This window comes from Tachysurus vachellii, chromosome 25 (genome assembly GCF_030014155.1).
Source record: "Tachysurus vachellii isolate PV-2020 chromosome 25, HZAU_Pvac_v1, whole genome shotgun sequence".
Classification (NCBI taxonomy): Eukaryota; Metazoa; Chordata; class Actinopteri; order Siluriformes; family Bagridae; genus Tachysurus; species Tachysurus vachellii.
This window is the reverse complement of record NC_083484.1, coordinates 6,060,902-6,081,706: the sequence shown is the minus strand read 5'-3', so window position 1 is coordinate 6,081,706 and position 20,805 is coordinate 6,060,902. Positions and strand designations below refer to the sequence as shown.

Genomic DNA, 20,805 nt, shown 5'->3' with positions numbered 1-20,805 from the left:
GAACGAGAACATCAGAGGGACAGCCCATGTTGGACGTTTGGGGGACAAAGTTAGGGAGGCGAGATTAAGATGGTTTGGACATGTTCAGAGGAGGGAGAGTGAGTATATTGGTAGGAGAATGTTGGACATGGAGCTGCCAGGCAGGAGGCAAAGAGGAAGGCCAAAGAGGAGGTATGTGGATGTAATTAATGAGTATTTGAAGCTAGTGGGTGCAAGTGTTGAGGATGCAGAAGATAGGGTTAAGTGGAGAGAGATGATTCGCTGTGGCGACCCCTGAAGGGAAAAGCCGAAAGAAGAAGAAGAAGATTTTGTTTGAACATGCTCATCATGTCTGATAAATGAGGAACTGTGTGTGTGTGTGTGCATGTGTGTGTATGGACCAACGTGCTTTGTAGGATGCACACAGCTTAATGAAGAAGCTTCTTCATGAAAATGAAACCATTCCAGAAACATCATCATTGTGTGTTTCCCTGTGTCCTCAACATGCCACATATACACACGCCATCAGCAAGATTAATGAGCTGGAGATCCAACACTGCATGTCATTAACAATCTGAATGTAAAATTGTGTGGGTGTTGCAAAGTACAAACCATAACTGGGTGTTTTGGATTTGAATGGATCTATAATGAAGATTATGTAATGCCAATATCATTCCTAAATTGCTGGAAAACAACACTTTCCACTTTGTCATTTTAAATATGGCTAAACATGCAAGATTAATTGTTATTGGCAAAAACGATACTAATTAAATTGTTCCTGGGACACAGTAGACACACCTGATTCATTTAGTTTCATACACATCCAGTGATGAATGAATATCACTGGCACCTGAACGTGAAATGATTTCAGGAATTAGTCATCTATAAAAAAATCTCATTATGTTTCACTGAAGTAAAGGACTTAATAAATTGATATTATGATTTATAATCCTCATAAAACATTTTTTTATCCTTACTTTATTTGAAGGTCTTATTGAGTTTAGGACAAATTTCTGTATACCTCTTTTTATTTTTTCTTAAAATAGTTACAAATTGCAAAAAAATGCAGTGTTTTCAACACATCAACCCAAAGCAGAACATATTTTTTAATTTTGCCTTCACAATCACATTCTCCAGACTGAAATTTAAAGTCTGTGGATGCTGAAAATGACCAATGATACGATCTAAAACCGAGAATAATAGTTAATATATAGGTTAATAGTTGTATATACATATATATTTATATATATATACTACTACTACTAATAATAATAATAATAAACTGATGTCATTTTAATTTATTGCTTTTCAAACTAGAACTATTTGTGCCTGGGTTATTCTAATCTTGAGGTAAACAGAATCCTAGTTTATATCTAGTTTTACATACTTCTCATACTTTAGCTGGGGTGAACAATGAATCCTGGTTATACATAAGCTCACATTTCACACTGTACATGACTTAAACCCTGCAATAACTGTCTTACTTGCACGTAAGTGCTGTCATGACTGGATAAATACAGCACATGAATGCTTTAAATAATGGCTTGGTTTTACGCTTTTGCAGTGAACAAAATGTCGCCTTTTCACTCCAATGTAAACAAAAAAGCAGGAGATTTTACAGGTAATGAATAAAACATAAGGACAAAGGCCAGAAAAACAGGAACATGCAAAAATACCAGAACATAGAAGTACATTGGTGAAAGTCCAAACCGTAATCCAAGGGAAAGACAAAGTTCAGTCTGTGGCAAAACAGCTATTTCTAAGAACAAACGCAAGCCAAAAACAGGAAAACTGGCCAAGATCAATAACTGGAGAACACAGTGGAAATCCAGCAGCATGGTAACATCATAAACAGGAAAAAATAATAGTAAATCAAAACAACTCACATAAAAGAGGAACAGGTGTGCTCAATACAAAATATGGTAATTGTGAAGGTGGGAGTGCCGTTGGCTGTTGGATGTTGTGGTCCGAATGAGCCATATTTGTCGGCTGCTCCAAAACTAAATTTGCAAAGGGGGACACTGGGGTTTATTTCCCTTTCTTGCTACTTTCTTGTTTCAGTATCAGCGATACTGAATGAGATTCTGTGCAATTGAAAACACTAAGGCCATGATTTACTGTAATTAAAATAACAAAGTGTTATTTTGCATATGCATGTATATGACAAAGAAAATTTGTGTAAATTCTGTACATCATATACGTTGTATGTGCTCTTTGTTCTAGATATCTGTGGTGAGCTCAGATCAACTCAGAACATTTCCTTTCTCTTTTGAGTTAATGTTGTTGTTGTTTTTTTTTCCTGTTGTGTTTTTGGTTTTGCTGCCGATTTTATGGTTTTCTGTTATGCTTTTGTTTTGTTAATGTGTTTCTATACTTACCAGCAACCATATCAAATGGAAGAAAAATTATATATTTGAAAATGTATCCATATTAATACAGACAAGGTATGATATTAGAATTAAGCGTCACCACCTTCATGTCTGCATCGTGGCCTTGTTTACTTGAATACACTCTAATTAGCCTTCTGAGCTACAGCTTTTTAATTAGCTTGCTTCTTCCCACCACTGGTCTGGAATACATTAGCGGTGGACGTCTGTCATTGAGAAAGCAACCTTTAGGGCCATGTTGCTGTGTGTCTGTATGTGTGTGTGTGTCTGTGCATGTACAAGATTGCCATGCTCCTCACGTCTCTCCTGTGCTAATTTGCTGATGTTCCAGCTAGCTTAGAGGAGGATGAGAGATCTGTGTACAATATGAAGTACTGAAGCCATTCACATTTGAAAGACTTTGAAAGCTTCAAAGTAGAACATTCCCTCTCTTCCTTTTCTTTATGCCTTCAATCCCTCAATCAGCAGCTAAATCAAACTAAAGAGGCTTCATGATGCAATGCGTAGGTGCTTAGATTAACAGAAACTTGAGTCTTTGAAAATACAACACTGCTCTAAAGCAAGAGTGAATAAGAATTTGATTTGTAATTAAGCATTTTATATAGACTTATTTAAAAGCTTATAGAATTTTTTATGCACAAATAATATTGGTAAACTCACTGAGGCATCATGAAGGCATGCAGTATGATGGCTATAAGCTTTCCTTAAAATTGGGATAATTTGAAACACTTTGTGTATTTCATTCTGCTAAAAAGAAGCAGTGCTAACCTTAGAGCGAGGAGGAGCTCGGATGAACCACTTGCAGTCCACTGCTTCCGTCTGTGAAGCTTTACCATCCCTGATGATCTGTTGTGATTCAATGATGCCTTCGGGTCCGGTCATCTCAAACTCACATGCTATAGAATGAAAGAAAGAGAGAGATTTGTTTTAGAAGAGCTAAAAGAGCTCTATGAGCTGGAGGGCTGTGAGATGAGAATGAAAAGCGATACACACCGGAAAGAGGCTTGGGGACTCCCATGTCTTTAAAGTCAGGATCTAAAAGACAAGAAAGTACAATATTTTTCAATAACTATGTCTAATTAAGCACCTACTTCATTTACTTAAGATTAGAGGTAAACAATTAATCACATTTAAACTCAAGTCATGAAGAATAATTGATAGTTATACAGTAGTTAATGTTAGAGATCATTATTTGTTTATATAATCTGATTTGCCATGTTTTTTTTTTTTATTTTATTAATAACACCAACTCTGCAAACTATAAGGTGAAGAAAACAAATAATCATTGATACGGTTATGATAAGGAGTCTCCAGTGTCAGTACTTAATTTAACCTCATTTGTGTCAAAGACTTTCTTTCTTTCTTTCTTTCTTTCTTTCTTTCTTTCTTTCTTTCTTAATGTATTAATTTTAGTGAAATAATATGTAAATCATTATAATAATATGTAAATCAAGTTATCTAACTAAAGATCAATCTTACTGTGACTCACATTTTTGTACAATTGAAAGTATCCCAAAATGTCCTTGCGAAAAAGTGTTTTTATTAAAATAATACAATAATAAAAATTCAATCAAACATAAAAAAAATGATTGTGATAAATGATTATAATATTGAGTAACAGTAAACAGTAATTATTGTGTTTATGCTTGACTGAAGGCTGTCAAATTACAGATGATCATTTATGTCCTTAGCTAATGCAATTTAGTACTACAATTTATCATCCTGAAAGATTTTGAAGGGCGTACAAAACAAGAGATTAAGTTGAGAACCTGTGAGGAAGCAGAAAATTGAATTAAATTAATGAACTTTTTAATTTATAAACATTTTCCACATTGTCTGGAGCATAGGATGTAGCATGTGCAAAGTGTAGTATTTGGAGGAAACTTGTAATGAAAACTTGATACTGAAAAACACATCCATACTGACAGATGTTAGCATTTTCATACTGATTGGATGTGTTCCAGGAACAGAAGTGCCAACAATACTAACAAGAAAATTCTAACAAGCAGAGAGAGAGAGAGAGAGAGAGAGAGAGAGAGAGAGAGAGAGAGAGAGAGAGAGAGATTTACAGTAAAACATTAGCATACGATATTAGCATATATTAGATATGATCTACTAGGGTTGACCAAATGTTTTCCCCAAATGTGACCCCTAGAAGAGGCAAATTGTTGGTTTTTACTTCCTGCATCATTTCCCCTGATAAAGTTGATTTTTTCTGTGTTTTCTGTATCGGTGTAGCAAATAGTCAAAAATCGTAAACATTTGTGGCTGTGAGGTGAATTGAAATTGCAGTGAAAACACTAACAAACCTTTTTATGCTTGGTGAGTTGCACTTTTTTAAAGAAAAAAGGCAGATCTGTTCTGTCAGAAATGAGCTAAATCTACTGTATAGTGTTATTGCAAACTTATCAGTGAATGGATATTGTTACAGACCTAGATGTGCATTTAAAAGCAACTAGTTGTACCTTTAACATGTTATTTACAGTAGTGAGTAGCAGCTGACAGCCAGTGAAACTGACAATGGTACCTTTGGGAATATGGTTTTATTAGTTCATTTTATATTTATGCAGCGAGAGAAAGCAGGGTATTTGTATTTGTATTTGTATTTGTAATAACAGGGTTAATCCAAAAATCCTAGTTTACTCACCGCTCACTACACAGGCAGACATAACAAATTAGAGTCATGCATAAACATAAGGCTTAGAAAAAGCACAATAGCTGTTAAATCAGACTTTACAACAAAACATGCAGTGTACACAGACAAAATAATCTATGACCAGGTGGTCACAATCAGGTAACATACGAATCAAGTAACAGGACAAACAAAGGAATAGAACAATCACAAAAGCACATGTCAATGTAATCAAAATGACATAAGAGCGGATCAGGGCCCAGATCTGAGATAATTCTATAAATAATCTCAGAAAGCTACTAACTAGGAATCTTAGCTGAAGTGTAATTCAGGACCAATCTCAGAGCAATTCTGAGTAAGGAAAATGACCCTGTTACTAGGTATGACACAATCTTTTGAAGACTGTGATTGGTTGTCAAAAAAAATAAAATTAAATAGAAGCACTTATTTTGAATGGTTGAATATAAGCCTTCACTTTGTCTCTATGTTAAGACACCATATCATGTAGGGATTACGTTCGTGACCGATCATATTAGAGATGCGCTAACATCTGTAGGTTACAAATGTAATAACAAATGATATGTAAATGTAAACATCTCTGACAGAGTAGAAATGATATATTTCCAAATGATATCATTTCTCCTGCTATGTTATTTCCGTGCTGTGTCGAAGAAATTAGCTCTAATATTATTGGTCACAAAAAAAAACCCTACCCAATCTAATCTGTAGCATTTTCTTAACTGATTATTAAACCATTATTAAATATTGTATGCGATACATTTCTTCTCCCTCTTCACCTTTTGGCCATTTTCTCCTCTGCTAAAGCCTTTTAAAGGTCTTCCTCACAACTCCTAACACTTTTTGACCTTAAGAGCTCTTTTCAGGGTTAAGATGCTTTGAGAATAACTTTTATGTTTACTAGAACCTTCTCTTTAATTTTACGGCAAAATAATTTTTTTAGAATTTCGTCACTAGGAATAACTTAATGACTAATAACTTAATAACTTATGATTAATAACTTAACTTAACTTAACAATGAGCTAATTCTAAACAAACTCTTATAATACAATAATCACTATCTGAACCTGAGTAATTTTTTTATACAATTATAGTTACTGTAATTCATAGTAAACAGTTCTTGGTTTAAAAGACACTTTTTGCATACAAGATCTAATACAGGATTATTAAAACACTATTCAAGTCAAGTTTTTACTGTCATTTCAACTAGCTCTTGCAGTACACAGTGAAATAAAACAACTTTCCTCAAGCATCATGATGCAATATAAGCTGCAGAAGTACATTACACTACACAGAACTAAGTACACTACACAGTACTACATAAAGTCTACATGTTCTTAAATATTTTGAACAATGACCCTTGTGGTTTGATGTAGGAAACTGGACTGTCATTAGGGGTCAGTAGAGGTCTGTCACTAGGCAACTGACAGAGATTTTCACATTACCAGACATCTAGCTCACCAGTGCTAAATGTCTTTACTGAAGGCTAGAATTCACAATGATGATATTTTACAGAATACTATATTTGAGGGTTCAAACATTTCACTTTTCTTTTTTATTTTACTTGTTTAAAGGGAAATAAAATTGTTGATGTAAAAGATCAGCAACAACAAAACATTATTGTAGGTGAATTAGAAAAACGTATGCAAAATCCACAACTATGCTACTGCATCCTTGTTCCTTATTTTTAGTTTATGTGATATGAGCACATAGTATAGTGTCTACTACTTTATTGATAATGAATAATAACACCAACTGCAATCATACAGCATTATAAATGTATGTAGAACAAATGTGGTGTGCGTAATTTAAAGTGACATTCAACTTGTAACAGCTGCATACATACTATTCCATGTAATGCATATTATGAGCACATTGCTTCATAATATTGTGTTACATAACATATTTGAATCAGAAAAAAAAAACTAATACAACTACTTAATGTTTCTTAGGCTTACATGCAAATATGTGTGTAAACAGATACCACAACCTGTTGTAACCTGACATCATACAGTCATATGCTAATGTTTACGCAAGGATGTCTCGGTCATGCCGAAATGTGCAGAACTACATCTATCGCCAGCACATAACAGGACCATGCCATATTCCTCACCAATCATTCTTACCTGCTTCACATTATGCTATGTTAGTGTCACTATTTAGTGGCACATTAAGCTTATAGTCAGGTTTCTTGTCTTGAACCCATAGATCATATTGATGGTTCTTATTTTGCTGGTTTTGCTTGTACTTTCCACTTATAATCTACCTGCACTTTCTTCTGCCTAGAACTGATGCTATTGGAAAATGTTTGGTTGAGAGGCTCATGACTGGGCTGGAACCACCATGAGCCCTCAGGATTGTATCCGTCACCCACCCTGTGATCGGTGAATGACATCATGTTATGCTCTGCTAAGGGTATCACTTTATATGGACCTCATTAGTCTAAGGGGGCATCAAACGATGAAAGGACACTCAGCCTGGTTGTCCAGGACACCCTCTTTTTTCACTATTTTGTTTGTTTTAACACCTACGACACATGCTGTATAATTTAATACATTCAAATGAAGTGTTTAAGGTCATTAATGTTTTGAATTAACTGTGTCTTCAAACAAATATCTCTGCGTGTAAGGCTGTTATGGCGGGAATATATTTGGATTTTCGTGACAGGTTTCTAAGATACACACACATACAAACACACACACACACACACACACACACACACACACACACACAGAGTAATAGATTGATTTGTTCGGAAAAATAGCTTGTCCCCTCTGTGCAGTCATGTGAACCCCTGGGTGTCCCTGTGCGTAGTTGCGGAAGGACATTTATTACTGTAACACAATCTATTTCCATCTGACCGCTACAGCCTGGAACTGAACACCTTACTTGGACGTACCAGTGGGATAAATGTGGTGTGAATAAAAAAGAAAGAGTGACAATAAGTTATGAATTTTTTGTGTGTTAACGTTATAAAAGTTACACAAAAATGTTATAAATGTAAGTGCTATGGGAAGAAAATTTACATGTATTCATTCATGTGAAGCTAATGGTGCATTGCTTAGCAGTACTTAAAAAATCATTAGCTGAAATAGCAGGCTAATATTTTCTGTAAACAATATATTTGTATCACTATGTTGACATTTAAGATAATTATTTGATTATTTAATTATTAAGCTAATTATTAAGTAAATATGTATGTTTTATAGAAGTACGTTTCTGCGAATTCCCTTCTGACTTTCTGATTCTTACTGCTGAAGTGTGGTTTGCATATGACAGACTCTATATTTCTGCTCTCTAGTCTTCTTTGAACAGTGGATTTTAATTTTCTCGCCCCTTCACTATAGAGGTTGTTGGTGATGTCACTGACTGTTTTTTTTGTTTTTTTATTCAGAGTACTCACAATGTTTCTGTCATCCGATACTTGTTTTTTTGGCCAACCAGTTTAATGTCTGGCTGTTAGTACACCTGTGGTTTTTGTCTTTTTCAGGACATTGTTCTACTGTCACTGCCCAATGTTTGTTCAATGGCTCTGATCGATTTTCCCACTATTCTCAGGATGGCTTGTTTTTCTCCCATAGATAGCTCTCTGATCGTTGGTTGATTCTTTTTAAAGAACTAATGCAGTCTTCAGAGCTGAAACCAAGACCTCAAGAGTACATATTCAGGCCTGTTAATTATTTACAATCAGACTGACAAGGTATACCTGTTCAACAGAAAAACACCTGCCAGTCACGTGTTGAAATATATTTGATCAATTGAAAATTGGGAGTTCAAACAAAAGTTTTCCTAAGTTGTTTAACATGTCTTGATGTAAATATCAGGAAGTTTAACCTGAAATTCTGATATATCATCTCAAATTCATCTTTTAATCTCAAACCACAATGCCCTCCCTTTTAAAAAAAATGGTCTTACTGTTCCAATACTTTCTAAATATTCTGTAAATAAATTTTCACTGCAACTGAGCCATTAAAGATCCGAGACTAACACTTTTTCCTTTTGTCTTAGTTCTGTGAACCTACGTTTACTCTAGTCTCAGAGTCCTGTTCTTTGCTGACTCTCATCTAGACTACTGTAGAAATGCAAAATGGGACGTGACCTAGCACAACCTAACCAGCTCTGCAGTGGGAATAATGAAAAATATTACATTACAAGACTAGAGAGGGAGAAAGAGGGAAATTTGCCATATCAAATGAAGTTCATGGGCTGTATGAAGATGAATTGTGTGATCAAAGGCGGGATGGAGAGCAAAAATAGGATGAAGTCTCTGGCATTGACATTCACAACCAGACCTTACATTGCATTCCATCTCTCTTAAATATGAACTCAGATTCTCAGTTGCTGTTAGAAAAAGAGGAAACAGGGTCAGAATGCAAACCCAGTTTCTCTTTGATAGATAATCAATCACAGAGATGGCTGTCTGTCCATAAAAACAGATTACAAAACAGGTAATTATTGATACGGTGAACTTTCTTTTTTAGACTAGATTAGCATTTTTGGAAGTAGCCTTAAATAGCAGTGCTTTGTCGGAATTAAAGCTGTTCCTTTATGTGTTACAATGCAGGAAAGTCTTCAAGACAGAAAACAAAGAACAAATGACATATTGCTCTTGTATCATTGATTATTTTCCTATAACAGTATGCAACACCATGTTTTATTTCTTTTAAATATATTACACATCATAATAATAGGCAAAACTTAGTGTATCCAAACATTATATTATATTATATTATATTTTGTGACCAAACCCTACATGACTGTATAAAATTATCTTAGCATATCCTTATATGGACCTGCTGTCCATCCAAAGGTTTCTTGACTGTAAAGTAAATGCTCAGTGACCACTGGAAAAAAAATGAGAGTGGTTGTGTTATCATCAGATCAGGTTTTGCTGAAATGAAAGTAATATCGTGCTTATAATGAGTACCAAGATTGAATGTAAGATTATGCTGTATTGATTAAAATGTTCATTTTAAAAGCATGACCTCTAGGGTAGAACACAACCTTGCATTGTAGTAGGATATATGTAGCAAATGGCATTTAAAATTCAGCTACGGGTAAAATAAATCATGAGTAGAATGTAATTTGGTAAACGCAATGTTAAAAGTGGAAAAAATAAGCAACGGTACTAGGCCTGGTTTTAATAAAATCATAAAAAAATCATAAAAAAAATTATAGACCATGCAAATATTCCCGAATTTTAAAATATCCATACATTTTGGGTTCATTTGCTATCAGTAGAGCTCTCCTGTTTAAAGCTGTCAGGTACGTTTAAATCTCATTTTTTGGCAATGATTCAAACATGTCATGCCTGGAAGTTTAGCTTCCATTTTATATCATATACCTCTTATAAAAAAGATTCGACATACACCTCAATCTCAAGTTCTCAAGCCTCAGATTATCGCCAGGGTCCATGGTGAAGTGAGTAATAAAATGTCTTTTGAATGTGGGTATCACACATACTTTCTACCTTCAAGTCTAGCTGCAGAAAGAAAAGTAATGGCTGTCATGCTCTATATCAGGTAGGAGCAGTAGAATCTATATTAAGGATGGAAGGAATGAATGAAGGAAAGAATGAATGAAGGAAGGAAGGAAGGAAGGAAGGAATGATTGAAGGAATGAATGAAATGAAAACAAACAAATTCTAAGTAGAAGTTGGAAAAGGAGAGATATTATATATATATATATATATATATATATATATATATATATATATATATATATATATATATATATGTGACTCTTGACAGCATCATTTGTTTCTCTTCTCCTGCATTGATTTGCCTGGCTGACCAGTCAATCAGAGAGCTCTCCTCTGACTCTGATTCAAAATGCTCAATCAGCCGACTGGCTCCTGATAAGGGCTGACCCAATACTATAGGCGTCTTTCAGCTTGGGGTGTTACTGTGTCACTCTGGGGTCCCAACCTGATTTTCAGTTCCATCATATGCAGCTCTGACTTTCTTTTTATAGAGGAAAAAAGGATGATTGTTTGGAGTGGTGTTGCAGAATCTGATTGGGATTTATGTCTAGGTTATCTTCCACACCTCTGTTTCATGATTTCCATTAGCATATGCACATCTTTCAGTGCATGATCAGGAATATATCAGTCAAAACAGAGCAAAACAGAGCCAGACCTGAAATTTCAATATGTCAACATGAACAGTAGCCGAGTCAACAGGGTACATGCATAATAGATTCTTCCATTCTTGATTCTTTCATCCCTCACAACATCCCTCACACCATCTCCATTCCTTTCCTATCACCACCATAGTCCAGTTGATACAAATAAATGCAATGTTATCTACTCTAAAACAGGTAGATTAATTTTGGGGAAATCTGTTGTAACTGTCTAGATTGATTTTTGGGTCTTTTTTCAGTATTAATTTATCTTCTATTTAGTGTATTAGTCTTCATTGTAGTTATTAGATACTCTCTGCAGCCATGTGCTGGTGTGTCTTACAAATTTGGTCTTAAACAGCTTCTTGAATGTGTTACATAAGGAATAATCAACAATTTTCCATTTGTAGAAACAGTGTTAAAATGATAACTAAAACAGTGCTGCTGATATAATTTGAATGTTTATAATAATAATTTTTTAAAATGTAATCTTAATAATAATCATAAATAGCTTGGAACGATTTTCAGTCTTTTCTGTACATCAGACCAGAAACCAATATAAGCCTTTATATATTCTAAAACATGCATCTTAATAGGTTAAACAATCACAATTCACCAAGAAATAATACAGATTCAATATAGTTCGTAATTTTTATTTGTATTTTTTTTTATTCAAACCCATAGTTGTGTGTATATATCTGTATACTCTCTATGCATTTTGATTGTAGGAATATCGACAACTATTTGGGAAGGCCTTCATATTTTACTCTAAGCAATAATCAAAATGGCAGAAAGTCAGTGAAACGGTGACCTTCAGGTCAAGCAAGCTTGGCTACTGCACTGATTTATAATGTGGCATTTGGCATCATTTACACCCCAGGCAGGTATTTCCCATGGGGCTATTTTCATTTAGTAAATGTATGTGTTTTTTTAACACATCTGTCAGGATAGTTTTATATTTACTGTTAAATTTACATTATATTTAAGGTGAAACTCTGATCTTTGCTTTATAAACACATTTTCTGATACAGTTATGACCTATTTTATACCTTTGGAAATGAAATGAAATGAGATCACCTTTCCATTTTCTGTTATCATACCATCTGCTGTCACACTCAACTTTTCCACTAATACCAACAAACGCTACATTCTGAAGCACATCCATGTTCATCCTCTTTAAAGAATTATTTTAAACATACTGTATACAGGACCTGTTTTTTTAGTTAGCTGGCTAAGCATTTATATTGAATATTACTGTAAGAAATAACAGGAGCACAGCACAGTCAAGTTCAGCATACAAAATTCATGAGAATACTCAGGGTTTTTAAACTTTATTTGCTTGTAGTTTTAAAGTTTTTTTCATAGCTTTTCATGTACAGTACAGTAAAGAAAATTATAATGAATGCATGTGACTAGGATGTCTACAATATCATTAGTCTTTGACTTTTAGACCGCCATTTTGCACTGACATTAAAATGAATTACTATAATTCTATTATTGGGTGAAACAGCTTTGGGGTAAACAGACGCTGTAAAGGAAGATTGACTTTTTGTTACAAAGAAATCAGCCTTTGAATATAAATGCATTTTTAATCACATACGCAATTCTTCAGCTTTATATGCATGAATATTTCTCAGCTTTCATGAGGCATACAGTATAGTCTCGCAGCACTGCTCATGCTATCTTTGTAATGCCAGTTGCACTCAGCATACATAATTATAGTACCTTTATTTATGCTTCATTGTAAACTTTATTTCTCTCACAGATAAAAAGTGGGATATAAAATGGAAGTAATTATGATAATTATGACACCTCTTTTAGTTTTCATTTTAGTAGTGTTGGTAATTAAATCCTCTTTTAGAATTCATCACTGAAAACTGTGGTAATGCTAATGCCGTCTATAACATTAAGCTAAATTTATCAAAACTGAGAAGGTGTGTTAGCTGATAGCATGAATTTTGTTAGTTTAGAATCTTGCTTTAACAAACACTATGATGTTTTAGCTAACAGCATGACAGTTGTATGCTAGGCTATTGTTTTAGCTGACAATAAGGAGGTGTTAGCTAACAGCATGATTGTTATTGTTTAAGTTATACATATTTATCTTTAATAAAACAAATATTTTGACCTTTAGGAGTGAATTTTGAGTTTAACATAAAATACTCAGCTATCAGGCAGGACGGCTAAAGGAAATGTTATTATAAATTTGTACAATCTCATCATATTAAAGCCTTCTTACAGACTAAATAGTCAGAAAGCATGAAAAGAATTCTTCAGATATGACACTGAAATGCCTGTTTGTTAGATATTTGTTCAATCCAATCATATTTACTTAGGGGCCGTTTTAATAGAAACATACACAAATGCAATTATCTAATCATCCAAACCTATGGGAGCAGTGCAATATATCACCCAGAGCCAAAAACTCAGATTCCCATTTTGGCTGACAAAAGTAGCATTTGACAAAAGTATTTTGTTGTTGTAGCCCATTTGATTCAAGTTTTTACATATTTTGCATTCTGAGTTGCCTTTCTGCTTATCATGGTTGTACAGAGTCGTTATTTAAAACTGTCACCATTCTATTAGCATTTTCCTCTGATCTCTCTCATGAACAAGGCAGCTCTAGTTGCCTTCTACACCACCTTGTGTATACACTGTAGACTTGGGGGTGAAAAGCCCAGCAATGCTCAAACCAGCCAAACTGGTACCAACAACCATGCCACAGTCAAAGTCTCTGAGAGCACATTTAAAGCTTTTGTTCCTAATAAAGTAGTCAGAGGGTGTATCTTTATATATAGTGGGGAATAGGTGGTAATAGGGGTTCTCTGCAGTCTATGGCAATGTATTTTATAGTTTGCCCATGTATTTATACATCTCGAGAAACAAAATTGCATAAAATCATTTCATATTTGTCAACCACCTTTATCAGTCCTAGGTAATAACTAAAGGCAGTGAATCAGAAAATAGGCTATGGTATCTGATTTAGAGACTCTTCCTGCTATGAAATGTGGAAAAAATTGCAAAAGCAATCTCCAAAACATTTTAATTACCTCTTGGTAATATCCCCAAAGAGTGCCAATCCCTCTTCGCTAATATGCAGAAGTGGTGTAATAAAAATGATCTCCTGTAATATTGATCCTTAGCCTGACTGACAGGCAGGAGAAGAATGAAGCTGATTAAAAACTGCGTTTAAATTTAGTCATCCGCATATGAACAGCTGCCTGAGTGAGATGCAAGGGCTGTCGATGCTAACTGATATTTGTCCATTTCCATCTCGTCTCAGGGGAAATGATACCCAAGGCCATATGTCCAGCAACTCGCTTGCTGAAGTATATTAGCCATATCAATCCAAACCATAGCTATAAGTTTTATTTAGGCATAGCTAAATCCATTTCTGCTGCCATCATTTAGTGTTAAAACTGTTAATATATGCAATGCATCATGAGTAATACGCCAAATGAACAGCATATAAGCGATCTAGTAAAAACAGAAATCAGATATCATTCCAAATGTTTTTCCACTGAACCTATGATCTTTTATCCACAGATGTGCTTGTAACTGTGTGTGACATGCTAAAGGAGTGATAAAGCGTTAGTGTTTAACTGTAGCAGACTGAAGGGAGGGTTGGTAATCCCAAACCAGCTGGTTATGGCACTAATTTATTGAAGTAGATCAACCAATTTAGCATCAAAATCATGTGCATGCGGGTAAAAAGAAACAATTCCTGTGGGGAATATAGTGTATGTCGTTAGCACTCAGCTCTGTATTGCTTTTTTGTACGGCTCAAAGAGTGAGTCAAGCACCGAAAATATTCCATGAAATTGTTTATTAAAAACTAATATCTGTCCTTAGGCGACTGAAAGACTGTAAACTATATACAGCTAAATAAACTGTATACAGGTTACAATGTACAATATTTCAGTGATATATGGTAATAGAAGGTTTTAGCTGTGACAAAAATGTAGCTTTAACAAGCCACAAGAGATTAGCAAAGCTAGCAAAAATAACGTAGATGACTGGCATACTAAAAGTTAGATAGCTAGCCAGATTTTGCAGATCCTTAAAGAAAAATTCAACAAAATACCCCTGAAATATTGTTATCCACACTAGCTATCGCTCATCATGTCGAAAAAGTTAATAAATTAGCTAGGTCAACCTGTAAAATTTAGCCACAGATTTTCTTTTCACCCTGTCATAATAATTTTGCTCAAAATATTTTTTGTTTCTTTTTCTTCCAAATTTATACCAAAGCCTTCACTGTCATCTTCTACCTGAAATCTTTCCTGATCCCATAAACCGTGGTGGATTAGTAATATTATTTGACAATTGTATTAGTGTTTTCTAACTGCTGATGAAATAAAAAAAACTCAGCCGGATCCAGATTTAAGCTGCACAAGGATTCTATCCTGCAGCAATTCAAGCTGCCAAGTGTGTGTGTGTGTGGCTGTTTGTTTGATGCCACTTCTAAGAGTGTATGTGTGTTTGAGAGTAAGATTGGGCTGTATGCTGAGAGGGTCAGTCTAATTTGAGGAGGAAGCAAACGATGTGTTTCTGCTGTTTGATTTCGTAAGTAAATACTGCACGCTTCAGGAGCTTGATGACGAGCTTTAAAACACAATACACAAACATTTCGACAAACCCTTATACTCCAGTAAAGACCAGTACATAATACCCTTATACTCCAGCAAAGACAGCAATAAACAGTTCTGCATGATACCTAATACAGTACGGTTTTTTGTGATGATTATAACATGATTCTACATAAAATCTAAATTTATACTCTAAAAACCAGGATTCAGGGATTCATAGCAAATTAACACCATTGCATTTCTGACATTTATTTATTTCCGATGTAAACATACCATGTATGTACTTGGTATTGTACTGCATGTTTATTCACAGGTGAATTGATAGATGAAAAAGAGATCAGTTCAAACATGGAGTAGAGTTGAGGGTTAAATGAACAGTAAGGCATAAAAAAAAAAAAAAAAAATTTAAATCAATGCCAATTTTTTTCATGAAGTTTCAAAAGTGGTTTTTAATATTGGGATTTAACTGTCCTTTAGGCAATCACAAAAGGTAATGTGTGCTTTTAATTTTTCAAAAAGTAGATGATATGGGTTGCATAATTACATCTCCAATAATATTATCTTTACAATCATCCTGTTATCCACAGGCTGGTTGAAATTAATTCTAGAGCATAATTATGCTCACAATATCATTTATATGCATTTAGCCTTTAAAGATGCCAAACATGTCTGTGCTGATTTATTTTAAAAGGATTATTCTTCTCATCAAAGTTTTACAGCAAAGTCAAGTCTCAATGGAAAATCAAAGCTTTTTTATTGAATCTAAAAAATGACCTTATTTGTATTGAATTGTAATTTTTTAATGTATATACAGCATATATATAATGTACAAAGTTTTTTCCTATTATTATTTTTTCCTTTAATTGTCTCCACTATTCTGTAATGGCTACAACACAAACTTCTTAGAGTGAAAAAAGAGTTGATATTGTACTTCATTGCATTAATAATTTGTTTTTGTTCAGCCGACATGATTTAATCGTATGTATATTTAAAGCATTAAAAAAAGATCACTGAAAACTCTCCAGAGCATAGAATTGAACTCAGGACCCTGGTGCTGTAATGTAAGGACTTTATGCATTATGCATAATCACCTTTCTCAGATTCAGGTCTCCTTGAGGGTGGTGTGAATATATGTAAAATAAATTAAATTATCTAATGAAATAATCAATGTATGCAGAGGCATGAGTGTATAAATGAATCCATTAACATTGCACTGACTGAAAAATCTTATCGTTTAATTTTCTTGAGCCTCAAGATGTCTGAAAGCTAAGCAGAAAGCCAGATGGGTGTTTTTTTAATCAGGATGTTTTTTTTTTTTAATAAAAGACAATTAATTAAATACTTGTGCAAGGGATTTAAACTGCTTTAGAACAGCAACAGGCCCTTACTGTATGTAAGCCTGTTCTTGTTCATTACAGTCCAGCTGATCAGTATGTGGAGTTAAAAGCACATGTTTATCTAATTCTGTCACTGACAAGCTGATGATTTCCTGAAAAGGTAAACTTATTACTGCTTGACAAAAATTTACCTCAGTCAATCCTATCCAGCTGTGTCACATCTGCATATTCATATGAGTTACAGGTAGGGAGCATAAATTATTTGAATATAAATTTCACATTGCCAAGAAGTAAAATACATTTTTTGTGGTGGGTTTTATAAATCAAAGCATAAGAATAAGTCCAAGATTAAACATGGAGAGATTAGCCATAAACTCTTGTTATAATAGATTTAAATGAGGTCTTGACATGACCCATCCTGAATTATTATGAAATATACATATACTTTACATCAAAAATGTAGCCAAGATATGTCTAAAGTCTAGAGATATGCTAATGAGGTTACTTTAGCTAAAAAGTAAGGAAATGATCATAAACTCACCACAAAATACATTATTTAAGTTGTTCTTTTTCTGAATCAGGCTCAAGCATAACACTGTTGTCTATTGACTATAAACAACAAAAGCAACAGCCATCTTGAAGTTGAAATCACATTCATTCTTGTCGTTTAGAAGCTATACTTTAGGGATATAGTGAGTTTTATAATAATATATATATAATTATAATTACCATATAATTTTGATTTATATGGAATTATATTCTGTACGGAAAATTTGGTAATTCCAAATTGTATGTGCAACTGCATCTTCGGATCCGGATTTACGGATCATTTAAATGAAAATACAAATCGTGTATCGCTATTTACACAAATGTACAATGTTTGCCACATTTCAAATGGAAAAGCAAAGTGCATTTCCCATGTCTTATGAGTTATGACCTTGTCATATGGGAATAGCAATAGTAATAGCCATAGCAAAAATTCAAATGGAATCACAAGTCCCTTTTCCGAAACCTTGCACAGAAACCTGTCAATCAGTGTTGGGGTTTGAGTGTACTATGGGTATTATAGTGCTATGTTATTTGACAGGGTTGAGAGTTATAACTTGTAAGACATGGGGAATGCAACTGCAAATGGACTTTACTTTTCCATTTGAGATTTAGCAGACGTAGGTTTGTTTAAACAAAAATTCAAAAGGCAATATGCGATTTGATTTTTCATTTTCTGTGTCCACATATAGAACATGGAATTGCAAAAACAATTTGCAAAAAGCGCCCAGAAAATACTTCAATATAATCAGGTACTATTTCATTATAATTTTCATCAGTTTTCAACAATTTTACTGAGTCATTATATTTTTAAGCTTTTCTTGTAGCTGTTATGCCTTTTTTATTATTATTTTTAATAGCCAAGCCATTCAGTTGAAGGAATATGCAAATCTCTCTCTCTCTCTCTCTCTCTCTCTCTCTCTCTCTCTCTCTCTCTATATATATATATATATATATATATATATATATATATATATATATATATATATAGATATATATTTCTCTCTCTCAGTCACACACACAATCACTTTGATGAGAACCTAAGTGGATTTATAGCTACATTAAGGTAATGACAGCCGGAAAAATAAGTGCCATTCATAAAAGAGCTGATATAGCACATTTTCAGACCTGTTAGGCAGTGAGTATCACTCATGGTGTTCATGTAACAGAAAATGCAGATCTATCCAGATGTCAGATATACAGTACTGTAGAAATGTTTGGTTTAGGGTGACAAGTGATGATAATGGATAGGTTTATTGTCATGGCTAATTATTATACAGTACAGTATTTACATTAATTGCTTTGGTGAGTGTTTAATTTAACAACTGTCAATATGTGTATGAATAGTAGATTTGTGCCCACTGTTCCTATGACAGACTCTGGATCCACTGTGATCCTGACCTGTATTAAGAAGTTATTTACAAAGTGATTTACAAATCATCGTGAGAAATTTGGTGCAAGACAGATTTCCAGTGAATGAAGCATCTTTATCCACTCACTGAATCCCTAATCAGACTTCTTGGGCACGTCTAATTTATCTGGTCAGGTTGACTGATGTGTTTTGCAGAATGCTGTAGCAGAGTGAGTCGCAAATTGTTCATGTCAGGACTATTTAGTATAGTGGACAGACTGAATGTTATCATGAAACGCCATATGCTGTGTAGCAGATGCCTGATTTGCATTGTAATATTGACAGAAATTACACTCTTTACATGTTAAATAAGGGGTGCATTTCCAATATGATCTCTTTATACAGTAGACCAACATTCCACTAGAAGAAAAAACATGACAACTCTTTTTTTTTTTTTTTGAAGTGTGTCATTTCACAGTACTGGGTTAACACAAAAATCATGCATACAGATAGTTTTGGTGTATTAACTTTAGTGCCTAGGACAACTAAACCCCCACTTGAACTTCACCACATATATTGTTATAATCTACAAGTCAAATGAATTGGAATCAGTAATCATGCATTTAAGAAAAATAGTCAATAACTTGATTTAATACAATCTACAAAATTATTTGTGATTGAGTATTCTCTCCCATTGCTGTAAAAAACCTCTAAATTATTAATAGTCCTGGTGCAAATAGTTGCTATCAGAATTTGCTATTATAATTTAATTGAATGAAGATGACCTTTGTGTAAATAAAGTCTCATGTATCTCAATACTAATACATAATTTTGTAAAGAGCATGACTACAGACCAAGGAGATGTCAAAAGAATTCTGGGAAAAATTCAGGAAAATGATCCCACTGTTCCCTTGGAGCATCATTAAATCCATTAAAATCCATGTAATAATTAATTTGTAATATTTATAACACTAGCTTACTACCTTTATGTTTTTATGAAATACAGCAAAAACGTGTCAGACACTCAGTGTCTGGTTCCTGGTTAGAGACAGCTGAAGGTTTAAAAAAGAAAAAAAATCTCCGACAGGCAGAGATGCAATGCGAGTCGCATTCTACCAAGCAAGCACCACGTCTGAACGAACCCACGTTTACCAGAACTCTACTGGTTAGTAAGTACGTATTATTAACGTTACAACCCGAAGTAAAAAGCTGAAGAAACCCTAAACGTTAACGGAAAAGACCCGCGAACCCGAGGGACTGAGGGAGAGACAGAGAGCTGTTCTGTGTGTGACTGTGAGTGAGCAGAGCGAGACACAGCAACACAGTACATCTGTATGTGTGTAGGGGAGGGGCGCTGTGACTAGCCTATCACTGTAGGGGAGGGGCGCTGTGACTAGCCTATCACAGAACGCTGACACAATCAGCTACCCAATGATGATTTTCATTCAATTCGAGCACAGATATTGACTCGTATTACTCGTATAATACTCGTACTCGGCAGAAGTGCTTTATCCGTACCAGATACTCGTTTCAGCCGAGTATCCGGCTCATCTCTAACATATACTGTATATGTATATGTATGTATATATATATATATATATATGTATATGTATGTATATATATATATATATATATATATATATATATAAATAAATCCCCTAAAAGGCCATGACCTAAAAGGAGACCATAGGTATATCTCAGTATAATGCTACAACCACTATGGTTTAAACATTCTGCAAAGCACAGATAAAAAAACAAAACAGCATATGGCAGTAAGGATGTGCAACATAAAAGAGTGAGAGAAGCAAAGACACCACATTTCCACACCACTTGTACTTAAATCCTC

At 34.2% G+C, this 20,805-nt stretch overlaps 1 protein-coding gene across 2 annotated transcripts in view; it reads right to left on the bottom strand.

The window, feature by feature from the left end:
- neto1l (neuropilin (NRP) and tolloid (TLL)-like 1, like) overlaps window positions 1-20,805 on the bottom strand; it is an 89,688-nt gene that overhangs the window by 21,324 nt on the left and 47,559 nt on the right. For both annotated transcript variants that reach the window (XM_060861630.1, XM_060861628.1), the window contains exons 5-6: window positions 3,360-3,401; window positions 3,135-3,262 (exon numbers count right to left, since the gene is read on the bottom strand). In XM_060861630.1, the coding sequence (XP_060717613.1) occupies window positions 3,135-3,262; window positions 3,360-3,401 (170 nt within the window). The remainder of the gene's footprint in view (window positions 1-3,134; window positions 3,263-3,359; window positions 3,402-20,805) is intronic.